Source organism: Antedon bifida, chromosome 2 (assembly GCF_963402885.1).
Source record: "Antedon bifida chromosome 2, ecAntBifi1.1, whole genome shotgun sequence".
NCBI classification, from domain to species: Eukaryota; Metazoa; Echinodermata; class Crinoidea; order Comatulida; family Antedonidae; genus Antedon; species Antedon bifida.
The window spans coordinates 26,935,822-26,961,096 of record NC_136227.1 but is presented as its reverse complement, the minus strand read 5'-3'; the positions used below and the strand labels follow the sequence as shown (position 1 = coordinate 26,961,096).

The 25,275-nt window shown below is 33.2% G+C and overlaps 1 protein-coding gene across 1 annotated transcript in view; it reads left to right on the top strand.

Annotated features, from left to right (window-relative positions):
• LOC144835563 (uncharacterized) overlaps nt 1-24,076 on the top strand; it is a 36,092-nt gene extending 12,016 nt beyond the window's left edge. The window contains exons 8-52 of the mRNA XM_078690644.1: nt 57-182; nt 430-552; nt 910-1,064; nt 1,557-1,721; nt 2,050-2,226; nt 2,523-3,021; nt 3,553-3,744; nt 4,372-4,491; nt 5,294-5,499; nt 5,893-5,980; nt 6,632-6,811; nt 7,248-7,355; nt 7,750-8,007; nt 8,369-8,554; nt 8,800-8,981; nt 9,158-9,338; nt 9,752-9,898; nt 10,309-10,431; nt 10,832-10,954; nt 11,511-11,756; nt 11,873-12,001; nt 12,379-12,507; nt 12,952-13,074; nt 13,263-13,394; nt 13,761-13,892; nt 14,115-14,228; nt 14,377-14,499; nt 15,086-15,208; nt 15,679-15,921; nt 16,126-16,260; nt 16,454-16,576; nt 16,936-17,064; nt 17,362-17,474; nt 17,854-18,100; nt 18,571-18,711; nt 19,096-19,340; nt 19,864-20,092; nt 20,478-20,559; nt 20,671-20,772; nt 21,100-21,213; nt 21,649-21,762; nt 21,956-21,999; nt 22,483-22,793; nt 23,419-23,508; nt 23,678-24,076. Coding sequence (XP_078546770.1) covers nt 57-182; nt 430-552; nt 910-1,064; nt 1,557-1,721; nt 2,050-2,226; nt 2,523-3,021; nt 3,553-3,744; nt 4,372-4,491; nt 5,294-5,499; nt 5,893-5,980; nt 6,632-6,811; nt 7,248-7,355; nt 7,750-8,007; nt 8,369-8,554; nt 8,800-8,981; nt 9,158-9,338; nt 9,752-9,898; nt 10,309-10,431; nt 10,832-10,954; nt 11,511-11,756; nt 11,873-12,001; nt 12,379-12,507; nt 12,952-13,074; nt 13,263-13,394; nt 13,761-13,892; nt 14,115-14,228; nt 14,377-14,499; nt 15,086-15,208; nt 15,679-15,921; nt 16,126-16,260; nt 16,454-16,576; nt 16,936-17,064; nt 17,362-17,474; nt 17,854-18,100; nt 18,571-18,711; nt 19,096-19,340; nt 19,864-20,092; nt 20,478-20,559; nt 20,671-20,772; nt 21,100-21,213; nt 21,649-21,762; nt 21,956-21,999; nt 22,483-22,793; nt 23,419-23,508; nt 23,678-23,776 — 7,151 coding nt within the window. The 3' untranslated portion in view covers nt 23,777-24,076. The remainder of the gene's footprint in view (nt 1-56; nt 183-429; nt 553-909; nt 1,065-1,556; nt 1,722-2,049; nt 2,227-2,522; nt 3,022-3,552; nt 3,745-4,371; nt 4,492-5,293; nt 5,500-5,892; nt 5,981-6,631; nt 6,812-7,247; nt 7,356-7,749; nt 8,008-8,368; nt 8,555-8,799; nt 8,982-9,157; nt 9,339-9,751; nt 9,899-10,308; nt 10,432-10,831; nt 10,955-11,510; nt 11,757-11,872; nt 12,002-12,378; nt 12,508-12,951; nt 13,075-13,262; nt 13,395-13,760; nt 13,893-14,114; nt 14,229-14,376; nt 14,500-15,085; nt 15,209-15,678; nt 15,922-16,125; nt 16,261-16,453; nt 16,577-16,935; nt 17,065-17,361; nt 17,475-17,853; nt 18,101-18,570; nt 18,712-19,095; nt 19,341-19,863; nt 20,093-20,477; nt 20,560-20,670; nt 20,773-21,099; nt 21,214-21,648; nt 21,763-21,955; nt 22,000-22,482; nt 22,794-23,418; nt 23,509-23,677) is intronic.
• The last annotated feature ends 1,199 nt before the right edge of the window (nt 24,077-25,275 follow it).

The window sequence follows — 25,275 nt, the reverse complement described above, 5'->3', positions numbered from 1 at the left end:
GTATATAGTCATGTATACTGTTTATTTCGTTAACGCCTTCTTTATTTTTTGGCCAGACATCGATGAATGTACTGAAGACAATCCATGCGGCAGCAATGCTCAGTGTACGAACACATTTGGATCATACTCATGCGAGTGCAATGATGGATTTGAGGATGAGGGTGAGGGACAAGGATGTGAAGGTATGGTGGCAACTATTATACCCCCTAACCAGAATTAAGGCCTTGCATAAAAATAATACGTGAAACCGAAACTTCTAACTCGAAGAGTCCTTCACACACTAAAGTCTACATCAACAGGAATGATCGAAGATAAAAGTGATCATACAGTAGAAAGACCCTTAACACTGATCTTCAATGCTAAATAGAATAATATGTATAACATATAATATAAAAGAGTGAACAGCACATCTTTTTTTTTTATTTGTAGATATTGACGAATGTGCAAGGGGTACTGATACTTGCTCCGACAATGCGCTTTGTACTGATACTACCGGAAGCTACACATGCGAATGTAATGACGGTTATAGAGGCGACGGTTTTGAGTGTATCGGTAAGTTGATATATTTTTTACTATATTTAATAATATCGACAGTCGATCCTCTATAAATATTCTTCTTCCGCCGCCATTTTGTAAATGTAAAAATATTCATTGGATCAATAATGCCAGGTTGGTAGGCAGAATTCAGAAAAGGACTTTATGGTGGCTAACAGTACGATGGGTTAAAGTTGGCAAGGATGCTTTTAAGCAAAGTACAAAATGCTTCAATGGAATAAGATGTGTCTATTTTATGTCCTTTATAACATATATTTTAGTATTTTTTCAAACCAATTTTGACTTTTCTTAAAACGTAAAATTCGATAAATGTCAGCTATGTCTAAAAAATGTGTATATCTGTATGTTATCTAGAAATACTATATTTCGACTATGGATCCACGTATGGAGACAGTAGCCTGCGACAGACTTTTGAAAGAAATACAAAGGCGCTCGGAGAGTACATATCTCCGTCGTTTACTCCTCCGAATGGCTTTCCAGTTGGATCAGAATTTTTGCCCAAACTTTATGTAAGTGTGACATTTATAGTAGGCCTATTGAATGCTATGGATCAGTTATAATAATTGTGTTACTATTACTGTTCTTGTAGCCGTATTCTTCTGTAGACACATTGCCGTCATTGACGGATACTTAGTTGACTTCACTGCTGGTGTATGGGTATGTCAAAAAGACTTAATGATAGCCTTTCAATTTAAACTTGTCATGCAATAGTAGGCTAGATTATCGTATACCCTAAATTAGTCCTGTCTACACAATCAAACTATATTTGTAAAAAAAATGTGATGTGCCCATATATGGGCATGATAATGATATATCACTACCATATTTGTGCATATCACTACCATATTTGGGCACATCACATTTGTTGTCACATAAAGTGCTGTAGAGTCCATAATAACGATGAAGTGAATGAATAATTAGTAATATACAATCTTTTTTGTACAAATTCGAAACCCGTTACTTTCATTTCTAATTTGTATTTTTTTTAAATCGTTTGACAGTTTACGGAAAATGGAATTTTTATCTTGGTAAATAATAACGATGATATTGTGAGTTACACATATCCGCCTACTTCAGGTTTTGTTAGCGGCGATGGAAGGAAAATTATTGCTCCATTCTGGGCTGATGGTGACATGTCAACAGATATTGGAGATGTTTCATACCAGGTATGGATGATGTCTTCATATTATATTGTTTTATTGTTTTAAGACAAGTGTAATGATAACTCTCTATCTCTAACTCATATTGAATCTTTGAAAAGCCAAACTTTGTTCGATCGGAATAATTTGTCCACAAACTTGAATGTTTCCATTAGAACCAAAGGCTTGGAAACACACGAGATGCCTCTTACGAATGCCTGGATTACACTTTTGTGCTCTAAAACCGCTGCACTAAGTATTATGCTATAATGTTATTGTTGCTTTGTTAAAGTAATGTGCTGTAATGTGTTGTGCTATTATCAGTTACATTATTATAATCATTATATACATTCAGGAGTACGTATCAGGGGATGAAGACGCTCAGCTATTCCTTCCATACCTGTTAGATAAGCTAACAGAACTTACCACAGCGGCTAGCATCACACTGCCGACAGACTTTACACCAACATGGGCTTTGAAAGTTACCTGGCTCGATATAGCACAGCGTCCTGCGACTGTCTCAACAAGTAAGGTACGGCAATCCTTCGAAATGCAAAAATATAAACTCAAAATATATTCTTTCTCACAAATTGTCAAAGTGTATTTGGATGTCTAAATCTAAATATTTCAATGTTTATTTTAAAAATATCCTTCTTAAGACGTTGCGGTACCTGAATAAACAAGACCTAATAGGCCTAAATAGGATAAACCTTTGCTAAGTTCGTTTTACATATACTAGTGAAGCAAATTATAACGTATGGTTATGTATACACCAGTTTAATCGTACCATAACGCAGGACTCATTATCATATATTGTCCATTTTTCAGCGGAACACATTCCAGGCAACCATAATGACTGACGGTCTGTTCAGCTTCGGATTATTTTTTTACGAAGAGGGAGATATGTCATGGGATGCTAGTTTAGAGGATCCAGCAGACGCAACTATTGGATACAACGTTGACGTAGACAATCCAACAAATCTTTTTACCGCCGATCAATACAGACCCGACGAATACAATGGCAACACGGGACTGAGTGGGCAATGGGTATTCCGATTAGATACAAATACAGAAGACACCATCAACCCGAGAAAATGGTGTAACGATTGGTATGACCAAGATAAGACAGAATCTTTCTCAACCACAGGTTTAGGCACATGCCCGTGTACTTTTGGACAAATCGTACTTGACGGTCGCTACGTGTATAACCCGGTAATTTCCTTGTCACAAGACGGGCTTGGCAGAGGAAGTGATGTTGATAACGCACTTGCTAACTATGAAATATCTACCTCGGTCTTTTCAACCGTTGTAACACTTTTAAATGAAAGTAAGGCCAATATATATTTTTTGATTTAAAATTTTTCTAGATGGAAAAGTGTCTCCGACAACAGCAACCGTTTACAACCGTAGTAACTATTATCTGTGTAACTCTATGGAGATATGTTCACATATACCTAGTCACATTGTATGAATTGTAGTTGGTTAGGGATTATGTCAAAATTATGCTACTACAGTTACTTCAGTAATTATTTTACTGCAACAACGTATGGTTTTAGATTGTTTTAATGTTAATATTTTAGTTTATTAACTGCAATAAAAACAGTGTGTTTTGATTACTAAAAAGCTTCCTAAATAATTGGATTAACGGAGTAAAGTGTAAACAAATTCCAGTTAATTCCAGTTACGAGCGCATAGAGAGACATCGTTTGCGCTGTATAAATCTATATATTATTATTATTACTGCCATAATTGCAGTAGAATAGTTTTGACATTGTCCCTTATGCAGATTATAATTATTAATTTACATTAAGCCATTTTTTTTATTATCGGCGTTTATTCTTATTATCCGTTGTAACAGGAACGTCATACGCAGTATGTTTCCATTCGTCAACGTTTAACTTCTTTTTTTCTGGAACACAATGCTGTTACCGTATCAATGACTTAGCCTTGCTGGAGGGATACAACGGAATTGGAGCTAGCAGTTTTGTTTTTAAATACGCCTATAATTTTGGATTTTTTGGAATATTTTCACAGTATATCAACCACATAGGTAAGATAATAATACTTTTATCAAGTGCATCTGTAGAGTGGTGCTTGCCTTCCAATCCCAAGGTTCAATCCTGACCTAGTGCCAGGGTTGTAACTCTCAACTCTTTTAACTCCACTCCCTAAGCCTCAAATGAGTTTATAAGCACGATAAAGTATTAAATAGTTTATCTCATCCTGTAATTGGCAGGTGTGTTGGATGAATATATGCAATAAATAAAATAAAATAAAAGATAAAAAGAATATAATTTTATTGAAAATCAATTTAAGACCGATACTTTATTCTCGGGTCATAATGAAGTTCACAATGTAATGCTCCGGATTCTAGATCTGGTTGTATAAGAGACGGGGATTTTTCACACAATTTCAGAATCGGATTTCTCGTACTTTTTTTCCGATAATGTTTTTTTTTTGTATCCAACTTGCTATTTAGTATTTTAACTTATTGAATCAGACATGACTATGTTTTATATCTCTTATAAATGAAAAAGGCGAATATCAATATACCACAGCTTCAGCACTACCATATACAGTATATTAATTTATAATTCCGAAAAGAAATATCTCCTCTTTTATTTATCTAGCTAAATTAACTATATTACTATATTTAATTTTTTTCATTTGTATTTAGCGTATGATATTATGCCTCGGTATTATTGTTGCTCTGTCTCCCAAGATGAAAGCTTATGCGACAAATACGTGGAGCGACGACCTCAATCAAGCTGTATTGGATATAATCCACCATTATTGTGTAAGATATTAATTTTATATTTTATTTTATGTCTTTAGGCACATGCGACCAAAGATTACCATAAGCTAATCACTGTCCTACCAGATAGGTGGTAATCACCCTGACACATGGTTATTTTGTGAACAAGTCCACCGGGGTAACCCCTGCAACTCTCGAATGATGAACCAGTGCACACGGGCGAACTGTGTACTGGACCTACGGTTTATACCAATTCATCAGAGATAATATTAAATTTGTTATAATTTTAATTGATAATAATAGATAATTTAATAACAAGACAGTCTCTGATGAATTGCGGAGAGTTTTTAAAAAGGAAGAATCAGTGAGAATGAGTAGGACGTAAAAGAAAGACTATTGTAGTGTCTATAGGCCTACACGGATACGAAATGTGTTTTAGCGGTGACTGCTCTGGTAGCAAAAACTATTAGTAAACGTACAACATTATAAAATTTACTTTTATAAAATTATGGGTTTAAAAATGCAAGACTGCCACTTTTTAGGGAAATTCAGATTCAAACCACTAGAAATGTACGTATTTTAAAATCGATGAAAACAAAGATGAGTGGCAGTTCATATCATTTTATATAAAATGAATGGCGGCGGAAAGAAGGCGAGAAGAGGAAGGGGATATATAGACTCTAATGTTTTTATTATATATCTTTAATGATGGCGATTAATCAACATTTTTGTAAATTCAGGCAGGGAAGAGTGAAATGGCAACTATTAAATTTTAGTAAAGGTTTTAATTTTCTTCTAAGTTATACAATTTGAGGACTAATCGTTATAATCCTGTTATTTCTAGCATGGATGTTTGGTGACCCCCATATAACGACCAGTGATGGCTATCAATACACCTTCAATGGACATGGCGAATTTCTATGTTCCGATGTTGATAGTGGTCTGTTTCAACTCCAATGTCGAATGTCAACACCTATCTCAGATGAGAACGTTGAGGCTACCATTTTCTCTGCATTTACAGGAGTACATACCATGACCAGTAATACATTTGTAAGTGGTTTTAGAATTGTAAAACTGGTGCATAATTATACAAATCATGAGGAAAATTCAAACACTGTTTTTAATATAAATATTTGTAATGTTAGAGGTACCTGTTACGCCATACAGTACATAATAAACGTGCGAACACAACTAAATTATATTAAATATACACCTGAATAGGTTCTTTTCATATGATTTGACGATTTTGGGTCACATGACTGCACTATTGCACGTTCGACGTTATATACAACGATTCAGCACATCAACGTTAAATATAGCAGTCAACTCATGAAATATCCAACATAAAACTCATAAACATTCATTATTTGTATATCATATTACTATGTATTAAAATATATATATATAATATTTGATAGCTTTTTTTTTATTGCTTTTTGTTAGGTTCAATTCACACTAAATGAGGATGGAACAGATTTTGATATCGTTGTGAATGGTTCAGAAACGGTCACCACTTCTAGTTTGGAAATGGGTAATTGTTATCTATCAATTGGTCATTTTGAAATACTCAAAAATGCATTTTAAATACAGAATTAAATATATTATCTGGAATGTCTAATTAGAAATATGAATTGCGTTTGGATCTATAATCTAAAACGTGAATTAAACTCTTTAACCATTGATTTGATGATCAATTAGTTGGCAATAGTCGAATATAATACAAATTATTCTTCATCGGCTTTTATTTAAAAAATGTATTCATTATTTTCTCTGCGATCTAGTTCAGAGTGTCTACTCACTTATTCCATCAGCAAAGTATTATGGATTTTGTTCTCTTTCTTGGATTTCTGCCTTTCTTTGGAATGGTTTACCCATCTCTATCCGTCTTTACTTAAGCTCTGTCTACACTATCAAACTCAATACGTGACAAAAAATGTGATGTGCCCATATATGGACATGATGATATCATATCACGACCATATTTGGGCATATCACTACAATAGTTTGGCATATCACTACAATATTTGGGCACATCACGTTTGTCAAACTAGTTTGATAGAGTAGTGGTAGAATGTTATACTGTTAAGCGCTTAGTGAGATTTTACATAATAATAATAATAATGAGCTATCAAGCCTGAATTATTATAATCAAATAACACATTGTTATTATCTCATCTTACAGGTCCTTACAGCTCAATGAACGATCCTAGTTTTTCAATATCTATACGAAATGTAAGCAACATCAGTCGAGTGTCTGCGTCGTGGGGTAATATATCGTTTGCGGTTGCTTTGCAAGAAAAGATGCTTGATGTGGTATTAGAATTTACAGAGGAGTATAAGGGCAGGACATCTGGATTATTCGGTAATAACAGTTTGCTTTACACTTTTTGGACATTGTTGCATGCGCATGCGTATTTATATTTTCATCTACTTAATGTGACGTGATAAAAATGCGCAACAAATCAGAACTCATGAATGTCCAATTCACGCGATTTTTCGCCTGGTTGAAAAATGGCTTTTAGTTGTGCATTGTGCGTCACATTTGAATCTTGTATTTTCACATGCAATTATTTTAAAAGTTGACGCTAAATACAAAATCACATACAATTTTATGACGGACCCTGAATTTTGAATTAAATTTAAAAGTTTAGAGGCATTAAAATTGTAAAATTACGTACTGATGAACTTGAAAATATTGTCCTTTGTATATTGTTTTAGTCGTAATGATGGAAGGATCCACCATTGTGGTTAAGGCATATTTTGCAAGTTCGTTTGTCAATATTTTTTTTACATTTCAGGGATATGGAACGACAACACTTCGGATGATCTATGTTCTCCCACTATGGAGTGTCTTGATACATCTACCACCTTGGCAGAATCGGATATATTTGAAACCTCAAATTCATGTAAGAAGTTTTCTATTATTTTGTATAAATTTCGAAATATAAAATACTTTTAAATGATTACTTTGTTTTAATGTTGTGCAGTTTCTCCTATAAACACAATTTTACTTCCTTTTACTTGTATAATTGAATTTGGAATAAAAAAAAACCGATAGAAATGACTGTGCTATGACTCCCTGGGCCAATATTACTGACTTCATTCATGTAAGTGAATGTTTAGAGTGATGTCTAAAACCATCACAATAAAGCGTAGAGAAATATAGGTAGATGTGACAAAGATCAATTGGTGTGTTTGTGACGATTATTCACTGAATTTGAATTATTTTTATTTTCAAATAATAACTTTGCCGTAAAATTGTGCATATAATTGACTACTTGATATTGATATACAAAACAGGGAGATTATCAGAAGAAGATTCCATGTTCGTGTATCCTTCCGGGATGTCTTACGAAGATTTTAATGATGAGAGTTTTCAACCATTATTTCTTGATGAGCTAAAGGCTACAGCTGATTCTCAACTTCTCCAGGAAGCAGAAGACCGATGTGGATCAAACAGACAATGCTTATTTGACGCTCTAGCTACAAAGAACGTTGACATTGGAGTAAACTCGAAACTAACTGACGAAACAAATGTAGAGAATGAAATGGTTTTAGGTAAACGATTTTTTTTGTTTCGTTTGAATTTAAAAGATGATGTCAACCTATTTTTAGACGTCTAATCCCGACATGACGACTCGGTATCTGAACTTTTATGGCCGGGATAACAGGCCTACACCAGAACGTTCTAAACACTGATGAGAAACATGGTTGAAATGTGTCTACGGAAAATGAGAGATGATGATAGAGCACGGAGGATATACTGTATATGGTTGCCTACCTTTTCCTCTTTAAAAGAAAATATGGGGGTTTTCATTTTAAGTTACGACGAAAGTGAACATAGAAATAGAACCTTCCTTTTTTGCTTATTCATTGAATTACTTATTTATTTAAAATTTATTTTAAAATGTCATTTTAGAAAATATACCACCTGTTATTGATCAAATTGTTGATGCAAGTTCTGAGTATTTAGTTGGACAATCTCAGTTAAATGTAATGGTGAATAGTACTGTTACATTGACAATAGAAGCGAGTGATGAGAACGATGATACTCTTACCTATGGACTGGAGTTCAACATTCCTGGCTCGAGTATTGATTCTCAAAGTGAGTTTCATTTTATTCTTTGCTTTCCATTTGCAATTTCTGTGAGTAGAAGATGCACTGCGTAGGTATAATTGCTCGTCAATAATCTTACTTTTCTCTAAGCACTCTGGAACCTTCTTGTGCCTCATAAATATTTAGACTATTATTATGTTTCATAGTGCACGCAATGACCAATACGTACGTACTAAAAGCGCAGACATTTCCGAAAGTGGCGAACATTATGAGATTTGTATTTTTTTATACAGGTGGCGTATTTACATGGACCCCAACAACTACAGACGTGGTTTCTCTCACCTTCATAGTCAGCGATGGTACACATGCCACTAGTGCTGTTATGAAGATTCGTATCTGCGCATGTTACAATGGCGGTGTTTGTGATTTCAATTATTTATTGGACGGATATGATAATACAGACACAAATTTTGTGGTAATTATAGATTATTTTCTTGCATTTGCTAGACGTATAATATATAAGTCCAGTGATGTACGGTATAGCTAAGACAAATTGTAGTTTAAGAAACATTAGGCCTAGGCATTACCAAAAAGAACGGTTTATGGCTACTAAATTGTAATCATCCGAATCCTTATATATTTAAATATCAGGTTGTTCAGTGTGATTGTTTATTGGCTTGGACTGGTTCTGATTGTTCCAAAGATTTTGATGCATGCGCAGAGGAACCATGTTATCCCGGTGTTATCTGCAGAGACAACGTTGCTCCTGAAGCCAACGCAACGTGTGCAGATTGTCCACCTGGCTTAGTCGGAAACGGCTTTAAATGTTATGGTATGTATTCTAAGGCATACCATGTATGGTAGTTTGTTTTTACTTGTAGTAGAACTAACGGGACGTCATTTTAAATGAGATGATATAAATAATGATACGCAAATGAAGATCTTTTTACTCATTAGGTTGAATTCAAGATAGATGTTATGTTGCAGATACTTTATAAAGAAACTTGCAAAAACGTCTTTATGAGATAGTTCTAATTTGTGATCCAGCAACAGCTCCACTTATCTTTTATTGACTAATGTATGTTTACCGGAAATGGACGCTGACAAATACATTTCTTGAACATTTTTGTTTGTATTCACTCAGAAAACCCAGAAAATAATACAAAATAGCTAGAGTATTTTGATTAATATCCTATATTAGAAAGGCAATTTGCGAATTAGTTAATGTATAATTGTATTGTATAGATTATGACGAATGTGCTGCTGGAAGCGACCAGGATGAATCTGCTCTTTTTTGTGAACACCCTGAATTGTGTACAAATACACTTGGTAGCTATGAGTGCGCCTGTCGATCAGGCTACGAGCTGCTATTCAATATGAAAGAATGTAGAGGTACGTACCTATAACTCACAGTATACATTATAGTGACATGATTTCCCATTTTTTCTGCGAGTAACATCACAAGATTAAATAATGTTTAGTAGTGGCATAGCTTGGAATTGTGGTTAACGTACGTGCTTGCCTTCCATTTCCAAAGTACAGTGTTCAATGTTCCGATATACACACTTTATAAAGCTCTGTCTACACTATCGAACTTTAAGCAAACAAATGTGATGTGCCCATATATTGACACGATGATGTCATATCACTACCATATTTGGTCACATCAAACATTTTTTTGTCAAAACATAGTTTTAAGTCTCAATGAGATAAACATATATGTAAGAAAGCATAGAAACATCTGAGTAAAAGTAATAAACGAATATTATTTTAAACAATAGTTCTCTTTTCTTCTTTTACAGATATTGATGAATGTGATCTTCAGACAGACAGCTGCAGTGCGCAAGCGCAATGTGAAAACACTGAAGGAGGATATGATTGTACTTGTAATGATGGCTATTTTGGAGATGGAAATACATGTGATGGTTAGATTTCAAAATGTTGCACGTTTAATTATTTGTTAAGGGAAAAACTTTGAAAAGCTAGTTAAGATGAATAAATAGTTCTACTAATACTACTAATGATACTACTAATAATACACTAGGCCTACTAATGACCAAATCAAATATAATACTAGTAATGCCATTAAGCTTAATGCATGCGGTACATACAGTAAATGCATTTTCCCTTATATTATGCAAGCTAATATAATATTTAAAGGACGAGTCAATTGTTCAATTTATGCTTTACCTATCAAACATAGTGTAGGCCTACATAAAACTGTTTTGTTAAAACAAATTATATTATATAAACATTAGTTTATTAATTATCAGAAAACTTTATAAATAAATCTAAATCTACAAAATTGTGTATGATTTTTTCCAGATATAAACGAATGTCAACAAAATGTGTACCCATGCGATGCACATGCTGATTGTAATAATATTCAGGGCTCTTTTTTCTGTGTATGTATTGACGGTTACACGGGCACTGGTGAAACCTGTACTGGTAAGTAACACGGTATAGACAATCATTTCTTGTAGAGAATGGGAGAATAAAGAAAAGTATATTCTAAATTCATGATAGATTCTAAAGATGGTGTGAATAGGTTTCGCAAATACTGCTTTACAGGACTGTTTCATGAATTCAAATTGCGATCCGATTAGTTGACCACTGTAGCCTACAAAGTACAAATCAACGAACAGTTCAAAATCAGAACAACGCATTTTTTACGGAGCTTAACGAAACACTATGTAAGCAATTTGTTAAGTGATGAAGATGCGTATCAATTCATCTTTTTCTTAATCCTCTACACTGTATATTGTTTGTTAATTGTTAGCATATGTATGCGATTTTTATCTATACAATGAAACTTAACATGATATGTTAATATTAATGTTAATGTCAACAGAACACACATAAGGCATAAAAGAAATATCTTTAATTTATTGAATGTATGCAATTTCTTCTTAACATTGAAACTTAACTATTATATCTTAACTATTACCGACTGAAAGAACATACATCCTTGGTTTATTGAATGTATGTCACTCATTGTCACTAGATGTTGACGAATGCCGACAAGGTACTTACGAGTGTGATCCAAATGCGGACTGTATCAATACTGAAGGCAGCTATCGATGCACTTGTAGTCAAGGATTTGAAGGAAACAGCACTTACTGTGAGGATATAGATGAATGTATTGCAAGACCTCTAGATTGCCATCCCATGTCAGATTGTACAAATACAATCGGCAGTTATATGTGTACGTGTCCAAATGGCTATCGTGGAGATGGGTCCACTTGTTTTGGTAAGATGATGATTTTTATTCTATACACAATTACGAAACATTGGATTAGAATTTTGTTTTGTTCTTTGTACGATGTTTATGAGTCACAGTCTCATCCTACATACTTTTTAATATAGATATCGATGAATGCGCAGAATCGGATGGCGTCTGCTTGGAACTTGAGGAATGTTTTAATACGGATGGGTCTTACGGCTGTAGGTGTATCACCGGTTATGATCGAGCAACCGAAGGAGCCGATTGCACAGGTTTGTGCACGTCAAGAATATGAATATATTGTTTTGCCTATTTCTGAATAAACATATGATTTTCTTTTCCATTTTTTTTCTGTAATAAAGCAATAAACAATCGAATGAGCTTCAGGAATGCTTCTACTACATAAACTGGTTAATGGCTCCGACCTAAATATTGATCAAATAACGTATCACTTCATAATCATGTCTACAGTATATATCATTAAATACGCTGGAAAATAAAACCGTTCCGGCGTTACTTAATCTCGTTAATTGGAAATAACACAGGTCGACAGCATTGCATTCAATACTAGTAAGAATCCCAGTTTTTACTAAGACTTCCCTATATCATCGTTAATATTCGAAAGTTGTACTTGCGTTTTATTCTTCAGATGTTGATGAATGTGTTCTTGTTGATGGAAGAACTCCGTGCTCTGCCAATGGCAATTGTCACAACATCATTGGTTCTTACTCTTGTGACTGCATGCAGGGTTACTTTGGTGATGGGCTTGACTGCTTAGGTACGGTAAAGTTACAGTTTTTTCTATATACAACTTATGTTTATTCCAAAAGCTTAAACTGGCAGATATATTTTGCTGTTTAATAATCAGGCCTATATTGCTAGGAATGGTATTATCAGAATTAGTAATTTTGTTAATTCATGTAACCATGCTATTAGAATTACTCTATGGTGTATTTTAAACCACCATACTTGGTTTAAGTGAAACTTTTTAGTTTGTTTATAATGTAACTATGCACTGTTGTCAGAATTTGTTATCATTATTTTTTAAATGTAACCATGTTTATTATTTATTATTATTTATTACTTATTACTTTTTATTTTCACATTATCAAAGTGATGAATAAAGGTGGCTTTGCCACATAAAAATAAAGAAAATAAAAAAACAGCATACTTTAGACAATTTGTATTGTAGTTATTTCAAATTTTTGTATTTGAATTATAGATATTGATGAGTGTTCTAGTGAAGTCGATGAATGTGACCAATTATGTACAAATACCGTTGGAAACTATACATGTGGATGCAATGACGGATTTGAACTAGGATCAGACGAACGAAGTTGTATTCGTAAGTATTTGTTCTGTTTTACATTATCTTTCATGCTTTGGGATTAATTAGGTAATGCCTTAAGAATGTATCAATTGAGAATGTTAAAAGAAGTTTAAATGTGATATTATAGCTTGATAATGTTTAAACTCAATTTTGAAACGCTATAATGAATGTTTAATAAAATATCTACTAATATTTCGTGTTAGCTCTTGAAAACTCGACATGTCCAGATGACACTAACCCCTGTGACGCATCAGCTACATGTATCATCAATACAGACGGTAACCAACAATGTTATTGTGACAAAGGATACACCTTGGTAAACATGGGATGCGAAAGTAAGTATTACTTTATCTAAAGATTTTTGCATATCATAGGACAATTACGTAATACAGCATCACATGTTACTATCGCCATTCTTACATGAAATAACATAAACAGATATTACTGTACAAGTGATTCACATAACATGCTGTATTTCCTATGATACTGGATATTACAATATTGGTTATGTATGGATATTAAATGTCGCATACAGCACTCGGATGTTTAAAAAGAATGAAAAAATGTAACGTGTTGAACGACTAGATTAACTTTTTGTTTCTTCCAAATTTTGTATACATAAATGCATCTAGTTACTTTGAGTTTCATTATCATTATAACCTGAACTAAAGATCATCCTAACGTAAATTTATGATACTCAGATGTAAATGAATGCGACTTGAATCAGGACGATTGTGATACGACAAATGGTAATTGTACCGATACAGAAGGAAGTTATGGATGCGCATGCGCAAATGGATATGAGCTTCTACAGGATCTTAGAACATGCACTGGTAAGTTGATCTCGTTTCGTTTTCGAACAACTAAACTTATGGCGGCAACCACAGGGCTGAGAGAACAGGAACACATTTTTTTTTAATTTACGTCTATAAACAGATCTCGTAGGGCCTACTATCAATTCAATTCATCATTCAATTACGTCAAGTTACGTCATTTTGGAAAACTTTTTAATAGTATCTATTTTTTATAAAGAATAACTCTTTTCTTTTATGTAGACATTGATGAATGTACAACATCGGATACATGTGTTGCCACTGCACAGTGTTCGAATACTGATGGCTCATTCACTTGCGAATGTTTGGCTGGTTACACTGGCTCTTCCTGTAGTAGTGAGTATAGAATATTGAGCTTGGCTGTTTCCACTACAAGATACAACGCGAGCACTTAAAATCGCATATTATATGGTTAAATCTTAATGGCACTTGAACAGAGTAATTCTTCAAAATAACAACTTTGTATTTTACTTACTAATTAAAGATATTGACGAGTGTACTAGCAACTCTAACGACTGCCATGAAAATGCAAATTGTGAAGATACAGATGGGAGTTATAGATGTACGTGCCAAGATGGTTACACTGGAAATGGGCAAACTTGTATAGGTAAGAAAACATGTTCATCCTCCAAAGATATTCAATGCGCTGTTTGAACGCTTGCTAAATCAGGAAGCGTTAAGGCAAATTTACAAAGACGAGCGGTAACGATAGCGGAAAAGCTAGTAGCTGGTCCCACGTAATATCTGTATCTATCCTGAGCGATTTTCCACTCAACTGCTCGTCCGCCCTGCGTTTTGCGTAGATGTTCATCGGAAATACCATATATTCTATATTTTTGTTACAGCTTACTTTTACCACTCGTCTGTGTAAATTGGCCTTTATTCAGATTAAATCCATGATTATAATTGTATTACAACCGGATTACATTGTAGCTTGAAATAGGCGTAGCAACTTATCGCAAGCCTAGGCAACTTACGCTCTGAGTCTGCAATTATCAGCAGCCATCCCATCCATACACTTAAATAACATTTAATAGGATAATGGGTTGCTGAAAGGAATTAAATGTAATGCTTTAAGAATATATGTTGTGAATACTTAAAAAACTAGTAACCATCTCTGCAGGACGCTCCCGATTTGAAAGTAACTAATTCCTATAGAGTAGTAAAATCATTTTATGTTTTATTTTATAAAGATGTCAATGAGTGTCTTTCATCGGAGGTTTGCCATACGTCTGCAACTTGTAACAACACTGATGGTTCGTTTACTTGCACATGTATCAGTGGATATTCTGGCGACGGTATCGATTCCTGCATAGGTAAGTGTCAAGTTAAAAGGGACTCTCATTGCTTAAAAACAGTGCAGACGACGAATTCTGCAGCTGTCATTAGACATATTCTAACTGACTATCGAAAGTCAACTAAATAGGAGTCTATCTGTATTTAATAAACTAATACAAATTGTCACTGTCAGTAGGTTATCTTCCGACGAGATATAACGTGAATATGTGCAGTGTGCCCGTACCCTTATCCCTTTATGCGCAATACATTGTGTATCTTTCATTTGTTTCAATGATGATGTTTTACCGTACAACATATTAACTACTAACAATTATATCTAACCTTCTTACCTATAGCTTGCTACATATTTATAAATAATTTCCTTCTAAATAAAATATAGCTATATACTGTGTGCACGTCCTGATGGTTAGTAAAGTATTAGCAGAATACTGTACCTCTTTTATTGGTACCAATGCTAAACATGCTCTATGTACTTTATTCTGACCAGATAATAATGAATGTAATGATAGTCCATGTGACGCACACGCCGACTGCACAAACCTACTGGGAACATACACATGCGCGTGTATGACTGGTTATCGTGGTGACGGTTTTATCTCGTGCATAAACATTGATGAGTGTACCGAACAGCCTAATATTTGTCAAGAACAGGCGACTTGTACCGACACAGATGGTTCTTACGAGTGTGACTGCAATGATGGATTCGTAACCGATGGTTCAGATTGTACAGGTAAGAGATTGTAACAAAAATTTAAATAGAATCATTATATCAATTATAATTATGCAATAGGTGCTAGGTGGATAGACGTAGGTAGGCCTACTTGTGAGCATGCATTTTTCTCTTCTACCGTATGTTAAGAAAGCAAATTCTGAAAACGACTTGATCATTTTACTTCACAATCATTTTTAATTATTTAAATGTTTATTTTTGTAGATGTGGATGAATGTCAACTAGATACTGACAATTGTGACGTCAACGCAATGTGTAACAATACTATTGGCTCATATACATGTCGTTGTAACCGTGGTTACGTGAGCGAAGCAAACGGCCGTGCCGGCACATGCATGGGTAACCAAATTTAACTACACCTTTTACATTATATTCACTTTTATATTTACAATACCGTCATATCATTCATAATAAGACATTCTTTAAATTAACAGCTTATTTAATGAATGTTTTCCACCATTTCGACATGGATAGTAGAAAACGTAAGAATTAAAATTATTAACAATTATACGCATTTTTTTTCAATATACAGATTATGACGAATGCTTTTACAATATTGATGACTGTTCGGCGTTTGGTATCTGTAACAATAATATTGGCTCATACAGCTGTGAATGTAAGCCTGGCTTTGATGGAGACGGTGTAATATGTACAGGTAAAAATATCACTGGTTAAATTAGTCTTCGTTGTTTGTTAGCGTTGGTTCAAGCAATACTGTCCGTCCTAATTAGATCTAATCACAGTATCCGTCCGTGTATCCCCACCTATACTATCATATCACAATATATTTCCATCCAATAGTTTCTGACTAAATACGTACCGTCAACCATAGGTCTACGTTCGAGTCGAACAACATAAATATTAACAGAAACAGGTCAACCGACAACGTGGTGCATAACCTACTCTGACAGTTTCGAGCTTAACGTGTATTAGAAATATACAATAAGTTTTGGGCCTACTTATTTGATTACTGTATGCCTAATTTAGAAACTTATATTCTAATCATATGAATAGATACTGACGAGTGTGCTCAAGTAACGAACCCTTGCAACATGGATAACAAAGAAAGGTGTGTTAACACTCAGGGAAGTTTCAACTGTGTTTGCCAGACGTCATATTTTAACAGAAGTGGAGAATGTTTACGTAAGTTAAACGAGTTAATTCATTTCAAATGTATTACTTACCGTATATAGTTTCTAAGGTTTTATTATCTTCGAGATGACAGAAATAGTTAATATAATAAAAGATAATTAACATATCTTGGCAATGTTATGTATATGAACGGCATTCCCCTAAAATTTAGGTCACTGAACTGTTTCACTTAATACAAATGAACCCAGCATTATTTTAAATACGACTTAACAATTAATAACTTGTGTTCAAATATTACATATTTGACTAATAGTAGATATTGATATTTAATATTATCTTAAATTACAGTGGTTGTTGCAAAGACGCTTAATGCCAAATTTCTGTACATCAAAGGACTGCTTACGACATCGTTCGCCAACACGTTAGACCTTGATCAAGTCAGTATTGAATTAGCCAATGATGTAAGTATAGATTCACGAGTTGTTCATTCTAAATCCATACTAATAGCTTTCATCTATGATATACATGATTATGCTTAATTCTGAGCTTTTGTGGAAATAACCGTCTCTGGTAGCTTTCTCAGAAATTCCACAAAAATGGACAGGCGAAACTTCGGATAATTAATCGCTTGTGATTGGTCATATTGCTTTGGTTCCGCCTATATATTCGTATGTCGTCTAATATATAGGCCTCAGTCACACGTGGTTTCTTGTATGTTTATGTTATCAATTACCACCATAGTTTCGACAGCGTGGTCAAACAAGAAAGCTAAAGCAAAAGGTAGGCCTAAATAAAAACGAATTAAATATTATTATTTGGTATTAATATTTTGTTTTGCAGATAGACACGCTATTCTCGCAGAGCACTTTGGCAGAAAATTACTTCGGAGCTGTAACTGATAACATTAATATTGATAATTCTACTAATGGTGTGGAGGTTGAATTCACATTAAGTTTCGATGACCAATATAATGTTACAGACGCGATGGTTCTCGAGGCCTTTTTGAATGGCCTGACTGGCAACACTATGGACATTCTCGAGCCAAACAGTCAAATAATTAGAGACAATACCGATGTCGTGGAAACAGGTAACCATCCAAAGTTTTTATTTTCTTTCGTTAATATCAAAACAAATATAATATATATGGCCTACATAATAACTTGGAGGATATTCAGTACTCAGGGATCGTATTTGTGGTGCGGTCAAAAAAGAAAAGAAAAAATAAACAACATAACATCAACAGTATAAACTTTATGTTGTCTTAAGTTTACCATTACCAAAACACATTGCATTCATAAAAAATCATCCTTTATTTAAAAAACAAAATATTTTAACTAACATCCAGATGTTGTAACATATTGTTATAATAATAAAAAAATTGATGAATTGTTGATTTTCGTAAACTTGCTGTACTAAGCTGTACCACCAACCTTAAGCCGATATGGTTTTCTTATCATGCCTAGTCAAGACAGCAATCCTGGAAGTTATGTTTTGAACTTTGTGTATTCTTAATTCACTATCATAACATAATCTTATTTCTTTATTTCAATATTGCAGTGGTCAATCCATGTGATGAAGGTACCGACGACTGCACTGAAAGATTGTTTGAGGAATGTGTTTTCCTGAGTAACGAACAATTCACTTGTCAAACCTGCATCAGCGGGTACATGCTTTCAGATGATGAAAATGCGTGTGTAGGTAAGTGAAAGAGTCTTATGAATTTCATAACATTGGCACGTCTTATAATATCGAAAAAGAAAGTAAAACTGTTTAAAGCTCTGTCTAAACTATCAAAATGATGTGCCCAAATATGGTAGTGATATGACATCATAATATCTATAAGGCACATCACATTTATTTTATCAAATAAAGTTCGATAGTGTAGACAGGGCTTTAGAAGAAAGTACTGTATACTTTAAAAAACCTTTTCAAACAAGTTTCAATTGAAAATTCATTCTTCCCTTTTAATACCATGCCCAATTGTATAAGGTTTACATATTACGATTTTTTAACTAAAAGAAATGTGTAGTAATATAAAACAGTTGTAATTTTTGGTCAAAAATGAATGATTGTTTTTCGTAGATATTGATGAATGCGATCAGAACCCGTGCGGAAATAACGAGTTGTGTACAAACGTTGCTGGTGGATTTTCATGTTCATGTACCGATGGTTACGTCTCTAGTTCATCTGGTTGCGTCGTCGCAGTATCCTTCCGTGGTGAATTACGTGTAGTGGAAATAAATCAGGTTTTAGTAGCATGGGATCCAGAATTGGAAGATCCATCATCCGATCTCTACATGGAGTATGCAGAACTCATGTGTTCAATTGTATGTAGGCCTATATGTTTTAATTTATTCGTTAAACATGTGTTGATGTTATGAGATATGTCTGTAGGTTTAGATTTGCTGTGTATGTTGTGTAGGCCTACAACAACAAAAAAAGTCTTAAGAACATAAGCATTTCTTTCTTAATTTGAGTCGTTTCCTGGTGGTTAAGATGTTTAGCTGCAGTAGGCCTACATATTTTACCCGTCCGTTTTAAAATTGCAGGATTCTTTCTAAAGCTCTGAGCTGTCTACACTATCAAACTTTATGTGACAAAAAATGTGATGTGCCCATAATGAACATGATGATGTCATATCACTACCATATTTAAGCATATCACTACTATATTTGGGCACATTATACTTTGTTCTAACTAGTTTGATAGTTTTATTCCAAAAATTCCAATTTATTCCAAAATACGCCATATCAAGCATGTGTATAAACACTTTTTTGTAGTTATTTAATGAACCATACTTTACAGATCACATATTTCAATATAAATAAGAAATGTATCTCTTTATTTCAGATTAGTAATGCATATAATTCACTAAGCTCAGCGTTCTCCGGTTGTACAGTTATTGGATTCAAAGAAGGCAGTATCATTGTTGTATATCAAGTACAATTCGTTACCAACTCAACCATGGAGGGTGAAGAATTACTCGAACTTCTTCTCAACGAAACAGACAATGCAAACCTACTATCTGATGAAAATAACAGTATTACAGTAGATGTTACTCATGAGGTCGTTGGAGAAGGTAATGCTTTTATGTATTTCTTTTACCAATTTCACTTCGGAGATTTTCTAGACGATGTGTGAGGGGTTAGTCTTCAACGATTGGCGGAAAACTACCGTGCACATACAATAGTACAATAGTAATATAATACATAATTGTATCAACCACCTATTTATGTGTATCTATCACATCGGATACATATGTTTTTCCTCGGAGACAACAACTTCCTTATACTAGATTCTAATTCATTTTTTGTTGACATTTGTTTTGTATATGGATGTACTATTCGAAATGAAGGAAATGAATGACAGATTATCTGATCATAATTAATTATTTAACTTAGTTAATGTAACGTTCGTATATGCCTACACAATGAATAACTCACTTTTTTTCTCATTTTTGTCAGATCTGCCTATTGTTTGTGAAGAAGGTTACTGCTATAACAGTGGCAGTTGTTCTATAAACTCACTATTAGAAAAAGAATGCAGGTAATTATATTATTACAAAGTTTAAGAGCCATTTTTATATTTTTATTTGATTGATTATTATTTACGTTTTCAGAACATGTTGATATTTTTATTGTGCTCTTGTTTGTATAGTTGTGTTAATAACTTTTCGGGTGATCGATGTGAAGAATGCCCATCAAACTATTGCGAAAATGGCGGGAATTGCTCAACATCATCAGGCGTTGCAAGCTGCAGGTAAGTATTTAGCCTTCTTTTAATACGACCAAAGATTGTATAGCGCCGCTTTACAATCTTTGATAGGACACCTGTGAAAAGAAAATGTTACGCGCGCGCGTGTCTACATTTTGCACGTGTAATGACACGAAATCCTAGGAATGACATTTTGTACGCGCGCGTAAATGTTGTATGTGGTGTTTTCACTTAGTACTTCTTAACTTGAATTAAGCACAGTTACTGATAAATTCCAGTTCAGTAGTCTTTCAGTTGAACTCTTTAATTGTTTCTAATAAATCTAAATCTTCTACTGAACATATAACAAATTAACATTTAATTTCTTTCTAGTTGTCCCTTGTACTTCTCCGGTTCACAATGTCAGACAATAAGCTGCCCTGATGATTATTGTCAAAATGGTGGTTCGTGTCTAATTACTATACAAAATCCCGTACCAAGTTGCAAGTAAGATAATTATTCAATTTGTAGAATTTATATGGCAGTATCACTGTACTGATTTTAAATGTGCATCACCGATTACGTAATGGAAATACAGCAAAAAAAAACTTACAAAACCACAGAAATTGGTCCTACAAAATGGCCCAGCAGAAGAGGAGAAAAATAATAATTGAAAAGAGTTTTTTTCTAATTATGTGAAGAGAATCATTTTTGTTTTTGTTTGGAAGATTATTACACAAATTTTTGTCGTATACCAATTTCCAATTTCGTTCTATTAAATTGTTATATCCGATTATTCCTTGCACAGTAAGAATGACTAGTATTGTTAAAAGAAAACAATACAGGTAGGTCATGTACATATACAAATAATATGGAGTTGTTGGTATTCAGTTTGAAAAGTTTCAAAATTTATGACCACAATCTTCTTTATCTTTTCGTCAGCTGTCCTTTGTACTTCTCTGGTTCCCTTTGTGAAATTGTAAGTTGTCCTGAAGATTATTGCCAAAATGGTGGTACATGTTCGATTACGGTGGAAAATCCAGTACCCACGTGTAGGTAAGAAAAGTACAATATAACTTTGTCAAAGAAAGAACACTAATTGCCATTATTGTAAGAAACTCTAAAATGAATGAGCCAATACTATTTGGTTATTGTGTACGTATTATTTAAATAACTAGTATTTCACTTAGAGAACGATGATGATAGACAATTAAAATATAAAATGTTGTTTCCCAACTTGTATTTTCAGTTGTGTCAGTGATTACAGCGGCGACCAATGCCAAACCAGCAGTGGTAAGTATTGTATAGGGCCTATAAATATTCTCTATTGCAATTTTATCAAAATCAGATTTAGACCTATCTATTTTGCTTTTAATACAAGTAACCATTTTTAACATTATTATTATTATTATGAAGGATTTCCATCATATTTTAGTTTATTGTAAGAATTTTAGATAAATTTGTTTACTGTATTACCTAATTTATTTTTTTATTTATTTTTTATTATTTCATTTTCAAAAACACTTAATTGGTGTTTGTTCTGGTAAAACTAATATGACACGATTATAGTGGACTTTCAAACCGTTCGTTCTTTTTTAAATTATTACGAATAAGATCGAAATATCGATACTTAGGCCTATAGATATCTGTTATTCTCGTTTCGCCTATAATTGTTATATTATTTCTAACTATTTTGCCTCACGAGTCATTTGTAAGAATATTGTCAAACTATAATACTATTATGTTTATAAATAAATAAATAATTTTATTTTGCAGATGATAGCAGCTTAGTTCTTATTTTGATTATCGTTGGTGCAATAGCTGGATTGATTCTCTTCGTAATTCTAATATTTTGCTGTATGCTATTCGTGGCTAACCAACGTCGCGAACGACATCAACAAGTCGTCAAGCAGTTCACCGGTCAACATAACAGGGGCATGGTTGCTCGTAACGCTGATTACTACGAGGGTTTATTGGGATATTCAAGAGATCCATTCCTCCATGAAACTGATTCAGTTTCATCTCATGGTGATGACTCCAGATTATCACATCTTGCGCAAGTACTTCGGAACGCTCCACACCTTAATGTAAGATATCTGATTATAAATATATACCATCATAAAATAATTTATTTTATCAGTGTAATACATCATCATTATTATTTTCACTTTTTTAATACAAATTATGATCCTCCATTATTTATATTAATAATAATAATAACAATATTTATTCGATCACCAATGAAAAATACCCAGAGCGGGAATAGGCTAAAGCCCAAACAGAGTCTGCACTCACTTTACTTTACTTCTTTAAAAAATAATAATACATTTTAGTAACCTGTTTAGCAGTGCATTTGACGTTATTAATTGTTAGCTGTTTCAAATAGCATTATCAAACAATTAATCGCTCGGTAATTGGGCGTAATATTTGGCGTAATATTTGGCGTAATATTTGGCCAAATGCAGAGAGCAACACATAGTAGCAGATATATTTTTGAGACGTCACAAATGTGTAAAGTTTTCATAAATTTAAAAAAGCATGTTCTTTTGGTCTTAGCTTTGCCAAAATAAGAGAAAGAAATTGTGTAAAAACAAGCACAAAATACAAAGCATGGTAATAAACACTCAGATAATCTTCATTACTTTCAACTCATCATGTTAGAACCAGTTGTAATTACTGTATTACAAATGTTGTAATATGTTTTATTTATAGAATAAAATGAGAGAAAGTTCGCTATCTGGTTCAGAGTTTAGTAGGCCGTACGTAGCTACTGGAATGGAGGCAAGGGACCTAGATCTAGAGGTAAGTGGACATTTTGATAGATTCTTCTCAAATTTTGATTCAGTCAGGATTGGGCTACATGACATTTTGTAGGCCTAATGAATGGCTAGATTCTCAGTTACACAAAAACGATGAACACTGTTGAAGCAATTTTTAATTTAATTGAGTCGTTTTAACTGATATTTTCTAGGAAATGGAAAGAAATAGAGGATCAAGAATCACAACTATTCATAATTTCTCCGCCAGGGATCAACGAAGACAATCTACTTCTCGGAATTTTTATTTTTAACGCCATAGTGGCAGATTCAGCCTATTTATCAAAGGGCACTCGACAATTACCAATTCAATGGCGATTATAGATATTCTGTAGTTATACATTTGTGTGCATAATACACCATAATCGGCGTTAGGAATTCTATTCACTTTGCGACTAATACAAAATATGTACTTATAAATTTAATACTGTATACACTTGTATTATTTACGTCGAAAATATTAAAATTAGATATATTTAATATGTTAATAGAATATATTTATATATATATATATTTGCAAAAACCTACTGCATATATCCCGTTATATTAAATTTAAAAAATGCAATTAGTAAACTACTCTAAAATCGTTTTTAAAAACTGTAAAATGTATTCAAATGAAAAAAAAAAGGATTTTGTAAATTACCTGTAGTAGTATTATGAAATAAATATTAAAATGTATTATTATATTTTATCTTTATTTAAAAAAATGTATTATTGTATAGCTAATATATATTTAAGGACTTATTCTTAATTCTTAGTTCTTAATATGTATATTTGTGTCTTGTATTTCGAATAAAAAAAGAGTTCTTAAAGTGCACGTTTTCTTATGATTTCACGTTACTTTTTTCCTAGATCGCTATTTAAAGTTGATTTCAATATTGGTGCATCAAGTTACAAGAAAATAAAGCTAAAAAGCAATAATTCAAACTGAATCGAAAGTATTTATATATTTTTGGTCGGTGTATTTGCTTTGTTCATTGTTTATGTTTCCTATCCATGTATAGTTATCAGTCTGTCAACTCCATGGCCTTTTATCTTTCCGTAAAAACGTTGTAAGGCAAATTTGGCTGTATAAGAGTATAATATCCACCGGAGGCCTTAGCATAATATCCTGGCACACATGGCATACAAAATTTAAAAACAATAACAAGTTTAAAACAATGAAACAGAAATAGGCTCAGCTATGTTATGTACAATTTATTATGAATTCTAAAGAAAATAAATTCTTTGGATCAAGTTTGTTGACATCTGCTATACATTGTTAAAAATACAGAATCACACTAAAACTATACCTTATGATGTTTACAGTTTAGACTATAAAATACCGTTTGATAAAAATACACATTTTTAGTTATTTATGTTTACTTTGGTTTAAAATAATATACATTATTATCAATATCAATGGATATCATCTAATATTATACGTTCTACTTTTAGGTTTAACATTTAATATACCAAAGAGTATCAAAAGCAGCAGCGGTGTTAACATTTTCATTTTAAATATACACTGCACCCCACAAGTTCGCCAACTGTAGGCTAAATGACATTTATTGGATAATTACCTATTACTCTGTATGAACAGCAGAGATGGCCTTGTTTGAAATTACTCGAAATAATGTAGTAAATATTATAACGATATACATTATTTGATAGCAATTGTTAATTTACATTTTGGACAGAATGCAATACGAGTATCATGTTCTTTGGTATGGTTATTGATGGTTGGTTTCCACCTGGACGCAACGTAACGACG